General features: G+C 47.4%; 1 protein-coding gene across 1 annotated transcript in view; it reads left to right on the forward strand.

Annotated features, from left to right (window-relative positions):
- The window catches only part of LOC138287084 (glycine N-acyltransferase-like), a 208,140-nt gene that overhangs the window by 171,141 nt on the left and 21,378 nt on the right, over positions 1–15,621 (forward strand). Inside the window, exon 4 of the mRNA XM_069227446.1 lies at positions 13,894–14,020. Coding sequence (XP_069083547.1) covers positions 13,894–14,020 — 127 coding nt within the window. The remainder of the gene's footprint in view (positions 1–13,893; positions 14,021–15,621) is intronic.

The following is a 15,621-nucleotide window of genomic DNA, read 5'->3' on the forward strand; positions in this document are numbered from 1 at the left end:
AGTGTCAGAAAACACTAAGAGTGTCCAAGATATCCCACCCCAAGACCCTAAAAAGTAGGAGTAAAGTGACCCTACTTCCCCAGAAACACACTAAAGTCGTGATAGGAGATTCTGCAAAGACCACAACTGACTGTGAAGCACTGAATATGGATTCCTGGACCTGAAGACCTGTAAAGGAAGGGGTCCAAGTCCAAGAGTTGTGAAAGTGTCCGGGGGGGAGGAGTCCACTAAACCCCAGATGAAGGTGCAAAATGGCTGCCTTTGGGTGGAAGAAGCTGAAGATTCTGCAACAACAGAAGATGCCAGCAACTTCTCCTTTGCACAGAAGATGTCCCTCGGAGTGCTGGAGGATGCAGAGTTGTTTCTTTGGAGAAATACCGCAAACAAGCCTTGCTAACTGCAAAGGTCGCGGTTGAAGAAAAAGGGTGCTGCCCGGGCCCAGGAAGGACCAGGAGGTCGCCACTTTGAAGAGGAGACAGAGGGGGCCCTCAGCAATACAGAGAACCCATGCAAAAGAAGGCAGCATCCGCTGAAGTACTTGAACACGGGTTCAAGAAAACTGAGCATGGCGGTCATCTCAACCCAACAAAGGAGGGTCCCACGAAGCTGGTGGTCAACTCAGCGAGTTGAGCAATGCAGGACAGAGTGCTGGGGACCTGGGCTAGGCTGTGCACAAAAGATTCCTTGCAAAAGTGCACAGAAACCCTAGCAGCTGCAGTTCACGCAGTACACAGGATTACTGCCTGGCGGGGGAGGCAAGGACTTACCTCCTCCAAATTTGGACAGATGGACCACTGAACTGTCGGGGTCACTTGGATCCACCACCTGTGCTCCAGGAAGCATGCTCGTCACGATGAGAGGGGACCCAGAGGACCGGTGAAGCTGAAGTTTGGTGCCTGCATTAACAGTTGAGAAAGCCGGCAGGATTAGGCACTGCAATGTCGCTGGTAGTCTTCTTGCTACTTTGTTGCAGTTTTGCAGGCGTTCCGGAGCAGTCAGCGGTCGATCCCTGGCAGAAGTCGAAGAGGGAGATGCAGAGGAACTCTGGTGAATTCTTGCACGTCGTTATCTGAGCAAAAGCCCACAGGAGAGACCCTAAATAGCCCTCAGAGGAGGATTGGCTAGCTAGTCAGGTAAGCACCTATCAGGAGGGATCTCTGACGTCACCTGCTGCCACTCGCCACTCAGAGGCCTCCACTGCGCCCTCACACTTCTGGATTCAAGATGGCAGAGGTCTGGGACACACTGGAGGAGCTCTGGGCACCACCCCTGGGGTGGTGATGGACAAGGGAGTGGTCACTCCCCTTTCCTTTTCCAGTTTCGCGCCAGAGCAGAGACTGGGGGTTCCCTGAACCGGTGTAGACTGGCTTATGCAAGGAGGGCACCATCTGTGCCCTTCATAGCATTTCCAGAGGCTGGGGGAGGCTACTCCTCCCCAGCCCTTAACACCTATTTCCAAAGGGAGAGGGTGTAACACCCTCTCTCAGAGGAAATTCTTTGTTCTGCCATCCTGGGACTGGGCTGCCCAGACCCCAGGAGGGCAGAAGCCTGTTTGTGGGTTGGCAGCTGCAGAAAAAAAAAACAGAGAGCTGGTTTGGCAGTACCCGGGGTCCATAGTGGAGCCCCGGGGATGCATGGGATTGGCACCCCAATACCAGATTTTGGTATGGGGGGACAATTCCATGATCTTACACATGTTACATGGCCATATTCGGAGTTACCATTGTGAAGCTACATATAGGTATTGACCTATATGTAGTGCACACCTGTAATGGTGTCCCCGCACTCACAAAGTCTGGGGAAATTGCCCTGAACTATGTGGGGGCACCTTGGCTAGTGCCAGGGTGCCCTCACACTTAGTAACTTTGCACCTAACCTTCACTAAGTGAGGGTTAGACATATAGGTGACTTATAAGTTACTTAAGTGCAGTGTAAAATGGCTGTGAAATAACGTGGACGTTATTTCACCCAGGCTATAGTGGCAGTCCTGTGTAAGATTTGTCTGAGCTCCCTATGGGTGGCAAAAGAAATGCTGCAGCCCATAGGGCTCTTCTGGAACCCCAATACCCTGGGTACCTAGGTACCATATACTAGGGAATTTTAAGGGTGTTCCAGTGTGCCAATTAGAATTGGTGAAAATGGTCACTAGCATATAGTGACAATTTTAAAGGCAAAGAGAGCATAAGCACTGAGGTTCTGGTTTGCGGGGCCTCAGTGACACAGTTAGTCACTACACAGGGAAACACATTCGGGCCACAAACAATGAGCACTGGGGCCTGGCTAGCAGGATCCCAGTGAGACAGGCAAAAACAAACTGACATACAAGTAAACATGGGGGTCACATGCCAGGCAAGATGGTACTTTCCTACACCTATGTCTATGGCCACTTACTGTACCCTTTGGCATCTCTATTTTCAGATGTGTGTTGGCCACTCTGGCTCCTGGTATGTTTAATGCTGCCCACTAAAGGTCATACCAATGTATACATGACTGTACATATGACTTGCAATGTTTTCATAATGTTGTACTAATACATAATTCATTAATTTGACAGACTCAAGATTTGTATTTGTTCCAAGGGTGTTTATTTAAGTGCTCATACGTAGAGGGGGATGTGCAATGGACTGGGGTGATGGTGGAGGAATGTCCAGTCAGAGTCCAGTCTCTTGGTATCACAGGTGCATTGTCCAATGGGGCATAGGAAGGGGAGTAATGGCAGTTCAAGGTGGACAGGGTGACAGAGTGGGACAGAAGGGTGACAATCAGGAGAGCCTTATTTCCTGGCGGGGTCTTGGCAATGTTCTCTGGCTTCTGCCTGGATTGCAGGGACCATTTGCGGGGTGGTTCTCCTTCTGCAGGGGGTGGGTGCAGGTGGCCTCTTGGTCCTGTGGCGGGGCCTACTGTCCACTAGAGCCGGTGGAGGTGGAGGGCTGTTCTTCAGTTTGGCTAGTGTCAGGGGCCCGTTGGTGTGCCACTGCCTCCCTCATGGTCTTGCCCATGTCTGCCAGCACCCCTGCAATGGTGACCAGGACGGTGTAGATGTTTTTGAGGTCCTCCCTGATCCCCAGGTACTGTCCCTCCTGCGGTCGCTGGGTCTCCCACAACTTGTACAGTATCTGGCCCATGGTCTACTGGGAATGGTGGTATGCTCCCAGGATGTTGGAGAATGCCTCCTGGAGAGTCGGTTCCCTGGGCCTGTCCTCCCCAGTCGCACAGCATTCCTCCCAGTTTCCCTGTTGTCCTGTGCTTCTTCCCCCTAAACCGTGTACCCACTGCCACTAACCCCAGGGCCCTGGTCGTCCTGTGTTTGTGGGGTTGCCTGGGGTCCCTGTAGTGGTGGACACACTGCTGATTGACGTGTCCTGGAGACAGTGGCATGGGCCGCTGGGTGGGTGCTGTGCTGGTGTTTCCTGAGGGGGGAGGCTCTGTAATGGGTTGGGACTGTGGCAGGGTAACCGACTGTCAAGAGGTCCCTGATGGGCCAGGTTGGTCATCGTGATCCAGGCATGCAGAGCTGCTGTCATCACTGTGGGCCTCCTCTGGGGAGGGGACTGGATGTTGGTGGCAACTCCTCTCCGGTGACATTGAGTAGGGGTCCTGTGGGGATGAAAATGCAGTTTTATTGTATCTGCATGTGCCATCTTGTGCATGTCCCATCTTGTGCATGACTTTCCCTGTATGGTTGGGATAGCCCTGGCAGCTTAGGCTTGTGTGCATGGTGATTTTGTGGGCTAGGTGATTCTCTCTAATGGGCATGCTGTGGTGATGGGTGTCCATGCAGGTCTGTGATGGGGGTCCATGGATTGGTGTTGGGATGGGACGGTTGTGATAGTGGAGTGTATGTGAGGTGGTGGAGTGATGGGGGTGAGGGTAGGGGTAGGAGTTTGTGATGGCATGCAGGTAGGGTGGGGGATATAGTAGTAAATATTTGACTTACCAGAGTCCAGTCCTCCTGCTACTCCTGCGAGGCCGTCAGGATGCATTATTGCCAAGACTTGCTCCGCCCATGTTGTTAGTTGTGGGGGAGGAGGTGGGGGTCCACCGCCAGTCCTCTGTACAGCTACCTTGTGTCTTGCAACCATGGAACGCACCTTCCCCCATAGGTCGTTCCACCTCTTCCTGATGTCATCCCTTGTTCTTGGATGCTGTCCCACGCCGTTGACCCTGTCCACGATCTTTGCAATGGACGTCTGCTGCACCTGTGATCCGAAAAGCTGTGGCTCTACCCGGATGATTTCCTCCACCATGACCCTTGGCTCCTCCTCTGAAAACCTGGGGTGTCATTGGGGTGGTGTGAGTGATATGTGTGAGGATGTGTGGGGTGATGTGTGGGGTGATGTGGTGTGGTGTGTGCTGTGAGGTGCGTGGATGGTGTATGGGTGATGGTGTTCTGTGGCTCAGATTGAGTGGGTGCTCCTGGCTTGTGTCTCTCTCTGTTGGCAATCTTTTTTTTCGTTGAAAGGGTTGTGGGTTTTGTGGCTGGGTGTTTTATAGTGGTCTGAGTGTGTGGGTGTGGTATGTGTATGTGTGTCAGGTGTGTGTAGTTTGAATTGTCCAATGTGGTGTAGTTTTGTAAGTGTGTGTGTATATTTTGAGCTCGGCGGTGTGTACCGCTAATGGTTTACCGCGGTTGAAAGACTGCCTCAGTGATTCGTGGGTCCTGATACTGTGGGCGTATTCCTGTTGTGGTAACGGTGTGGGTTTTGGTACCACCAATTTATCACTGACCTTTGGTCTGGCGGACCTGTGTGGGTGTCTGTATTGTGGCAGATTTCTCAGTGAGAGTCATAATACTCGTAGCGGAATACCACCGCGGTCATGGTATGTTGGCAGCCGTCAGTACGGCGGTAGGCAGCATTGACCGCCAGGGTTGTAATGAGGGCCTATGTATTTTGATTATGTCCAATCAGCCATGTCTCGCTGGGTTGTAGAACAATGTCCATCCTGGGTGGAGGTGCTAACACCCCTCCCCTCAGGAATGTGTACTGCCCTGGCAGCAAGATTCAAAGGTCTTACCGCCTTTGAAACTCGACCCCCAGGCCTGCTGCTAGGAGCCGATGGTAACCCTTTTGCAAACACCCACTTTTGATGGGAGCAAAGGCAGGAAACCACACAAAGAGTAGGGGGAGTTCATTTAATTTTCCTCCATCTTAGATGCAAGGGAAATAGCATATCAGGGATAGGGAATTGACCATTCCCACAGGAAGTGGTCACTATAGTGGGTGTAGCCACCCAAAGGTAATTGTCCCATTGGACACTACCACGTTCCTCCTAAAACACTCACCAAATACAGTGTTTAGTGGGCATCCCTAGACCCGATATTCAGATTCAAAGGACACAAAGACGACCAGCACCAAGAAGAACCAAGGCACAAAAACTGTGGACCTGTTGCACAAAACAAAGGTGCCAAACCCTGCCTGCTGCACCAAGAACCCGACAATCACCGCTGTGGAGCTGCTGGACAACTGGAATGATCTCAAGAACCCCAGAGGACCTCAAGGCTTTGGCGTCACCCAAGAACTGCCTCCAGAGTTGTGGAACTACTCCGCAACAAGTAAGAAACCTGCAATCCAGTGAGGTTCACTTCACTGACCAGCCACTAACTCCCGAACCGGAAGTTGCAGCCAGACCCCACGATACACCAATGAATGCTATGACAAACCCTGAAAGTGTGCCAATTTTGATGGCACAGTACCCTCAAATGGTTGAACCGTACCAATACCCTGGGTACTGGTCAGCTGACATCAGACACTAGGAAAACCAGCCCGCCCAGGGCTGAAAAAGTACCAGGAGGAAGCCCCAGTGGAGTGACTTCAAGAACACCCAGACCTCCCACCAGAGTGCGCCCGTTGTCCTTTAACCGACCCTTGAACCGACTTACCTACAGCTCCAAAAGGCATCCTTTGCTCTGCACCCTGCCATCCTGTGTACTGCAGCAAAGAACCTGCTGTGCCCTAAGGGTCCCTCACCCCTTGCGCTTTCGTCACTCCAAGGGGACACCAAGGAACCACCTCTAAACTTACCTGTGCAATTCTTTTCCAAGTAGTCCCACACAGTGGTCCTGCACCAGCTCCAGAGAAATTTCATTGCTGCTCCCACTAGAACCGGGAGCCGCCCAAACTTCTCCAGCTGGCACAGTGTGCTCACCAATGACCTTGACCAACCTGTAAAAGGAGAACTTGGTAAGTCAACTGTATGATTTTATATGTATTTTTAAAGGTCACTTTCCATGGACTCCTATGTTGCGGAATTATGCACAAAAAGACTATTTTTCTTAAATTTCTGAAATCCATATCTCAAAAAGTACTTAATTTTTTATTTTTTATTTTTAATAATATTGGTCCTAAAAATTACACAAATATTTTATAAATTGTTCTTGAGTTATTCCTTCGAATGTGTGAGCTGCCTGATTGATACTGTGAATAGAGCAAATGGTTTGCACTTCTCCAAGACTGGCTTAACAGCTCAACCAAGCCACCTTAAAAATTAGAGCATTAAGTGATCTAGTTTTAACCTCTGTAAACCAGCGTGTGGTTCCCTGGACTCCCTGCACAGTGTGCCTAGTTTTGCACACTAAATAGAGGGCCAGCCTCCTACAGTCTTCTCAGCCAACCTGTTGGCAGTCTGACCACCTTCACCAACATGGCGGTCCATGGACTGCCAAACTCGCAATGAGGCCCTCAGTGTCGACCCTGCTCCACCCCAGAAGTGAATGCAAAAGCCACATACAAGCCAACACCCAAGCATGCTGAAATCAGTTCCTGTCTTTCTGTGCCTTTTGTAATGGGATTTGGAATTAGCTCCTAGCTATTTATGCCAGTTGACAAGATTTTTCTCTCAGAACAAATCTCTTTTCAGTGTGCACTGGAACCTGCCCTTGGTGTCTGGGTTAAGGCCATGACTTCAAGTTGTATGGTGAGTGTGCCATTATACAGCAGAAAGTGATCTGGGAACACAACACTAAGGTGCACGTCACCAAGCACTGGAGGCAGTTACTTAAGGCTGGCTTCCACATGAAGTTGATTACACAGTCCCATTCCTGCTCTCAGGCTATTCCCAAAACACGTCGTCATCGTGGTCAAAGTATTTGTGTAAGTCCAAATCTAAAAAGAGGCACAAGAAGACCAAGCATGCCATGAACTAGCCTCCCCATTCTCCGTCTGTGGAGTCATGTGGGTGTCACTGTGCTACTTGGTTTCGCTACTGTTACTCTACCACACAGCTGATTTCTCACAGTGGGAATAGGTGCATTTTTTAGCATTCCCACTCTATCAATGAGTCCAGAACATTCAGCCCATGATACGAATGTTTCAGCCTCAGTCCTGGGTCTCAGAGAGGATGGCTCTGAGGATTCTTGACCTACTGGCCTACTGCATCCTGCTCGTCGACCATGCCAGTTGGCACATACGGGACCAGTGGGATCTGAAGTCCCAGTTGGCTCAACACCAACTGAAGCTTTCAGATTTCAACCAAGTTTCGGAGGAGACTGCAAATATCTGCATTGGTAACTGCTCAACCAGAGTCAGCAGTAAACTCCTCTTCCTACACCATCCTGGAGCCGACAGTGGTGACAGACAAGTCACTGCTGGGCTAGGGAGGTCCTCTGGGAGAGAAAGAAGAAGGGGACTCTGCTCTCTAGAGGAGACCTATCTCCATATGAACTTGCTGGGGATGCAGGCCATTCTTTTGGTGTTGAAAGCCTTCCTACTGTTGATCAAGGGGAGGCTGTGACTCCTGTTTTCAGACTCCCAAGATGCTCAGGAAGTTTTCAAGAGGATTCCCTTACACACCTGTATAACTGTCACCAAGGCACTCATCACCAGCAAGCTGGGCTAAGGCAATGCACTCTTTGTACTAGTCAATGCACAGCTGACCAAAAGAGTACAGACCATACAGAACTCAGGTGATAGACTCACACTCAGACTACCCCCCCCCACACACATACCTCCAAAACTTCCAGTATACAAATGGACATTTTTCAAGCTCCTCATGCACACATACAATCCTTCCACAACATTGTCTCAACCTACTTCAATAATCACATTAACTTTGAAAAACCCAACAGACACCTCGGTCAGCAGAACTCCTACTCACAAACAACCACAACATATGCAGAACTAGATCCATCGGTCGTTCCTTCTCCTTCCTGACTAAAATTTCACAAGAATTGAATACATGGCTCTTCACCTAGTCCCAGCCCAGGCTTAGACCAGGCAGCTCCTGCTTCAGTGCCAGGAGTCACATGCTCTACAAATACACATAACATAACAAACATAAAATAATTGGCTGGTTCAGGTCCCAAGGACAACTCCACCGTCATGTTGTATTGCAACAAACAGAGTGGGGTGTGATCCTGGTTTCTGTGCCAAGAGATTCTGCATCTCTGGCCCTAGCTGGGCCATCAGGGTATCTCATTTATTGTTTAGCACCTGGGGGGCTCTTTAAATTCCAGAGTGGAGGAAATCAACAATTAGTGAATCACAAATGGCAGCTGCACATAGAGATGGTGCAGGACTTCTTCCAGCAATGGGAAGAACTCTTACTCGATCTCTTCACCACTACCAATATTGCACAGTGTCAACACTTTTGCATGATAGCGTTCCTGACAGGGTTCTCTCTCTGGGACACATTCTGCCTAGAGTAGAACAGGGGACTTCAGTATGCCTTCACACAGTTACCTTTCATGCCCCAAGCTTTAAAGAAGATGGAGACCTAGTCATCATAGTGGCATAGGACAGGAGAGTGTGACACAAGGAAGATCTCAAAATAAACATATGTCCTTAGATCAGGCTGTTGCTTTGGGAGGATACTCTGTTGCAGCAACAGGGAGAGCCCTGCCCCCGGTCAGCCAATCTGTCATTCTGGCACCCAAGAGTATTTATAGAAAATCTCTTTACACAAGACACTAGGACGAGTTTGAGACTTGGTGTTGCATCCGTAACATAGACCCTTTGCACGTTAAAATGTCAAATATGTTACTGTTTGTTTTGTCTTTGGTCCAGCAAGTCATTGCAGTGGGCACTGTTAAAACAAAAGAGGGCCTTTTCTAGGTGTATAGACCACTGCATGAAGATCTGCTATGGGTTGCCTTTGAGGCACCCTAGTGAATTATTTGCAGCTCAAGCCATTACTTTCAGGGCTGAGTAGAGTCAATGCGAAACCACACAGTGGCAACCGCAAGGGCCACTTTGCAGGCCACTGGATTAAATGCAACCCCCTTCTGCAAGCACACAATCTTTCAGATCTACAGACACTTATTGCCAGACCCTTCTGCAAGGATTGAAAGATAGATTGGAAGGAGACATGGGTGTGAAGAAACGTGGTTTATTATGTGGTGTGGTTGGCAACGTCATTGTTTCATAATCTCACAAACCTGTCTTGGGTCCAATCAGCCTCATAAGCAAAGCTATAGCTCAAACCTGGGTAGCTGGGTTTTGAGCAATCAGGCTTTAACAAAGGAAGAAGTGCAAAATATTTAGAAATACCAAAACAATTGAATAATAAATAAACCTGACACAAAGAAAAACCAACACTAATGTATAAGAATTGATCTATACATTTTTAAACACCAAAACAAAATCCACTGGAGGGTTGTGGAGATACGAAGCTTTAAGCAAAATTTTAGCAAATCATAAGCAAATCATAAATCACAGCTTTTACCTCAAAATGCAAATAAACATTGGCAACTGCTGTGGTTACTTTAAAAACCTTTAAAAACTTTTTATATTTTTTTGTTCAGCTACTCCAACCCACGTTGGGTGAGTAACAATGGCAGGGAGCAATGCAGGGGAGCAAGTAAGGTTTTAGCAGGACAGTTACTTTGCAGTCAAAGCAGTTTTCAATCCAGTTCCAGGATCTATGAGCAAACTGCCATAGATATCAATGGAGTTGTCGTGATGCAAGGGATACAGGATGCTGAAGTTGTTGAGGATGCCGCTCTGGTAGATGTGGGCCACCACTCGGTCCACGAACCTGATATGGCAACTTTGGCCACAGAGGCTGATGTCCATCAAAGTCCAGGCGAAGTTCAGCCAAAAAACAGTTGCTGCTGGTCTACTGGTTTCCAGTCACAGCGAAACCAGGTGTTTCCTTTAACTGTGGCTAGTGTCTGTCTCAGAAAATCAAACTGCACTTTGATGACTCTCCCAGCACCAGCAGACTCAGTGCAAATTTTGAGTTTCAATGTTCAGAGTACCTGGCAGCAGTGACCAAGCACTTGTTGCTACCAACTGGCCAAGGCAGCCTCTTCTGCTTTGGTGGCCCTGGAAGACAGTCAAATAAATTTTGGAGTTAGCTTTTCCTGCCTGGGGTTCAGGGATGACTTTTCTTCAAGCAGGTCACCATATACACCGCCCTCTTTTTGCTAGGCCAGGAGCAGCAAGTGTAGTTCAGTCTTTGGTGTAGCACCTCTTTGCCAGGTCCAGAGAACAAAAGAACAGTCCTTCTTTGGTCCTTTCTCCAGTACAGATTTGAGGTCTAGGTGCCAGGGATTCTACTTTTATGCCCACAACTTGCCTTTGAGTATGCAGTGACTACTAGCCAATGGGCTACCAGGCACCCTCCAGACTAATGGCGACTTCCTGAAAAGTGTAGCGTATAGCCAGAGTGCAACATTGTGCCCACTCCCAAGATAGCAGGAACCCTCTCACAGTGTGTGAAACTTGGTAGCCCACCCTAGAGGTGTGGCTACCTGAGGGCTACACACCCACAGGAAAAACAGATTGGCAACTGTTGATGCCTGTCTATCTCTGACTCCAACCAGTCTAGAAGAAGAAAAGAGCAGCGCCTCTTTTGTGTCCCCACTATTTGCCCTTCAAAGGTGGCTTCCCTTTTGAAGCTCACCTTTTGGGCTCACACTCTGTGTGGCTTCCTGCAGCAGTCCTCTATGGTATCCTTTCCTGAGAGTCATTCACACCTCTCCCCAGGAGGCAGAAGGCTGCCTTGATCATCAAATTAAGTTTAATATAATGAGTTGTTTGATACTTTGAAGTACCCACCCTAGTAGTGTCATTCAGGAATTAGCACATCTGAGTTGTCAGCATGTTACTTTGTACTTGCCAATGGGGCCGCTTGCCTCTACACAGTAAAACTGACAATTTGGGTATTTTACTGTTAGGACATATACAGGTACATGTTCTACCTATCTAATATACACCACCCTGTCTTAGGGCTTGAAAAGCCTATATTAGGAGAGACATGCATATTAAGAATGGAGGTCTGTAATTTGTCATTAGGCTAAATGGCAAAGTTGAGTTAGCAGTTTAGAACTGCTCTACCAGTCTAGGAGACATGCTTTGCATGTTATCACCCTCCTCATGGCACAATAAGTGCAGCTGCCTATGGGGGACATTTTAACTTACAGGCCCTGGATAAGAGGTAAAGCAAGGTGAGGTTGGCTTGATGGTGCAGGGGTGGGTCAATGTAAAGGAAGGTGAGGGTGACATCACAGTTCAGGGGTGGAAAGAGGTAAAAGGAGAAGAGGGTAACTTGTGGGCTCACATCAGGGGTGGGTAGAGGTAAAGAAGGGTGAGGGTGACTTCAGGGTTCAAGGTTCAGTAGATGTAACAAAAGGTGAGTGAGACTTGAAGGCTTAGGGATCGGTAGAGGTAACAGAAGGAGATGGTGGCTTGAGGGCCTAGGGGTAAATAAAAGTAACGGAGGTGAAGATTACTTGAGAGCTCAGGGGTGGGTAGAGGTAAAGGGAGGTGAGGGTAAATGGGGGTTCAGGGGTTAGTAAAGGGAGGTGAGGGTGACTTCAACATTCAGGGGTGGATGAGATAAAGGGAGGTGAGGGTGACTAGACGCTTCAGGGGTGGGTAGAAGTAATAGAAGGTGAGGGTGGCTTGAGGGCTTAGTGGTTTGTAGAGGTAAAAGGAGTGAGGGTCACTTCGGGCTCAGGAGTGGATAGAAGTAAAGGAAGGTCAGAGTGAGTTGAGAGTTATGGGGTGGGCAGAGGTAAAGGGTGGGGAGGATGACTTCAGAGCTCAGGGTAAAGGGAGGTGAAACTGAATTCAGGGCTCAAGGGTGGGTTGATGAAAAAGGAGGTGAGGGCACATCAGGTCTCAGACGTGGGTAGAGGTAAAGGTGAGGGTGAATTGAGGGTTCAGGGGTGGGAAGAGGTTGCAGGAGATAAGGGTGACTTCAGGGTTCAGGGGTGGTGTAGGAAATTGGGTTATTGTTTGACTGCGGTGTGATCCCTGGTCAAGCATCAACCACAATCCCTGACAGAGTGAGGCACATGCCAGACCTAATTTAACCTGTGCTCAGCCCTGTCGTAACTTGGCACTGAGCAGTGTGGCTTAACTTAGAGACAATATTTGTGCAACACTGCAAACAGTAATAAAACAGTAACAAAAAAGGATCCCACACCAAGTAGAAAAATATAACTTTCTTTAATGAATAAAACAAGACTAACATTATAAAAATTCGATCAATAGAAGCAGCAATATTCAGTTTTAAAGATTTTAGTAAAAATAGCGTCAAAAAGTGTAAAGAGCCAACTGTGGACATCTGGTAGCACCAGACCAGGAGGAAGTCACAAGCTCAGGCCCACAGCAATGGAGCACGGGCCGGCTACAGGGCTCCAGTTACCTTAAATCCTGCCTTGAAGAGCATTGCAAGATTCTGTGTTGAAGAGGTGTCATGCAGCAGAAGCAATAAGTCGGCTACGAGATGCAGCAAGGCTGCAATGCAAAGGCCTGGCTCATCGTCGAGGATCCCATTGATGGGGCTTGTAATGCAAAGTCCAGCGTCAAAGATGTAACACGCAGTTGGGATGATTAATTGGTTCTGGGAATCTGTGAGGCTGCAATGGTGAGTCTGACGTTGTTTTCGAGGCAGCTGTTGATGGCCTGTGTCTAGGATGCATCATGCAGTTGGGGCGATGAGTCCATGCCGGTCTTTGTGAGGGGTTCAATCTGTGCAGCAGCAAGGATGCGTCAGTTCGGCTTGGGATTGCGCCGCACAGAAGAGGAGATGCATCTGTTCTGCTGGATCCACAGAGGCTGACAGAGCACCTTAATCCCATTTCCAAGGGTCTAGGACTTGGTAGGTATACTCGCAGATGGCAGAGGCCAGCTGCAGATGTAAGATTGTTGGAAGCCTGCTGTGTCCCTGAGGCTTCAAATCAGTAGGCCAGCCAACCAGCCCTTGAAGTTACTCTGGGTTTTGGGATCTGGGTTCTGGGTTCAGGACATGCAGTTCCAGTCCTTCTCACGCAGGCAAGAGGGCAGGAGGCAGCAGGTCAACACAGAAGGACAGCAGTCATTCAGAGCAGTAGCCCAGCAGAGTGGCAGTTCTTTCAGCAGCACTGCAGATCTTCTTCCTGGCAGATAATACACAGGTCCAAAAGTGTACTGAAGTGATCTTCTTCAGAAATTATTTAAAACAATTTGGTTGGTAAGCTCAGTACATCCATCTGAAGCAAGCAGAGGGTCTCAGGAGCATGGCAGTTGTCAGTCACTACAGGCCAAATGTTACATTTGTATTTTTATTTGTTTTTATCTTTTAATGTTTTGCTTTTCAAAATATTTATTTAGGTGCACCAATGACTGTGTAGCCTCTTCCCTGAGTGCCCTTTATGAAGTAGGCCCTTTGATTTGTCATTTAAGAGCCTACAGAGATATTTTGATTAAGCATTAAAAATAACGAAGGAGTCACCATTTTAAGCAGACCCCAAGGTTCTAAGAAAGCAAATAAAGCAAATAAAAACTCACACAATCAAGACTGGTTATATGTTAATTATATTTTATATATATATTTTTATAATATTTTAGAAAAATGTATTATATTAGTTTAGCACTTTTTATATGATTTTTCAATGTATTTCTTGTTAGTGTTAATAATATGTTTGTAACACCCATGCCTAAAGCCAGCCCTGCTATTTGTTTTTAGGAAATGATTGATGATACTAACTTCTACATAAACACCTACAATGTCTTCACCAAAGATCCAGAGAACTTTAGGGAAATGTTGTGGTCCGCCGATGTCATAAACTGGAATCAGTGCCTCTTGATACAAGGTAAGTGGAGCTGAACGTGTAAACCTGTATATTGTGGACTTCACTGGGTATATTAAACACTAAAATGCTTTTAGTAGATCCCTTAAAAACTGAAGCCCATTTTTCATTGGTAAGCTGTGTAAGTACAGCTGATAAATGTAGATGGAAATATCAGAAAATAAAAAGGAATAATTTTCACAAACAGCAAGTTATAAATCGAAATATGAAAATTGGATCCTGTGCCGTGCATGGTATTTCCTGTGTTTCCAATGCGTGGGGATTTGTAAAGATACATTCTAAAGCTCTGTAATCATTAAATAATCATTTCTCTGGAGCATCAGGAAGGTGTCTTGGAGTGTTACCATGTGAAAAGTTTGTTTTTATCAGGAACTTGTTCAGCACCCTGAGGTCCAAAATATGTTCTCATTGTCCTTCCATGTATCAGAAAGATTCAGGAATAATTATTTCTCTGGGAGCTCGGGACCATCTCTACCACTCCTTTGAGAAGGAGAATGTCTTATTGCAACTCCCTCAAGTGAAGATGAAGCTTCTTCTTGGGTTGTCAGACGTGTTTTCTATAGAAACTCCAGTGTATGACCTGAATATACAATCTGCCACACACATCAGCACGATATTATGGACTCCCATGTGGGAATGAAAAGGGAAATTCTCCCCCTTATCCTTGATGAGATTACTGAGGGGTGGAGGGAAGAAGGCTGCGAGGAGTCAAACTTGTTTTGATTGTCCTCAAAGGGTGCAATCGAGGGGCTCCTTTTTTGCCCAGAAGATCTGCTATATCCTTGGCTTTGGTTTCTGTTGAGTGTATTAGACCTTGTTGTACCTGGGCAGCCTTGAGGATAATATGGCCTGCCTTGACTTCATACTGGTTGAAGCCTCTCCTGTAGGCCTGGGATCTTTAGGAACCACAAAAAAGTAGTTAAGCCAGGATGACAATGCTGCAAGCCATTATCAGCATGTTTATTTATGATTATCCAGTATGTTTTGTTGCACTTCTGAAAAGAAACTTTAGCTCTCAATTCCCCCAACTTCCGAATTATGTTTTGTTTGAATCTGTTCATTGAAGTTTTCATATCAATATCAATAAAATGGCATGATGCTGTTTGTGTGCTAATACAACAAACAACTTAGATGAGTAGCTTAACACAGTATATGACATATTGCCTATTATGACAGTGCATTGCACAGGGTCGAATGTATATCAACATGTACATTACACCGAGTACATGCACCATTCCAGAGAAAGGATGTGTAAGGTGGTCAGAGCTGGCCGTCAGAAGAGCCAACAGCAGTCATGTCGATAAAGAATCAAGCAATTCTATTATTGTATAATTCAACAAAGAAGCTGAACAACACACAGTGCCTTGGACTTATTGTGGGTGAACTAAGAGAGTCAGGCTGCCACATGGATTCTCTGCCACTAGGTGCCACCTCAAGACTGCTGTGTCATCGTCCCCGCTATATGCAACGTCAGGGCTGCCATGGTTGGGAGGCATCTCGTTTTGAAAATCATTCAGGATTGTATCCGAGTTGGCACCAATAGGATACTTACGCAGTCCTAAGTTATCCTCTTTAGGGAGTGTGGTGCTTTCTGCCTGTGCCCA

Source organism: Pleurodeles waltl, chromosome 4_1, assembly GCF_031143425.1.
Source record: "Pleurodeles waltl isolate 20211129_DDA chromosome 4_1, aPleWal1.hap1.20221129, whole genome shotgun sequence".
Classification (NCBI taxonomy): Eukaryota; Metazoa; Chordata; class Amphibia; order Caudata; family Salamandridae; genus Pleurodeles; species Pleurodeles waltl.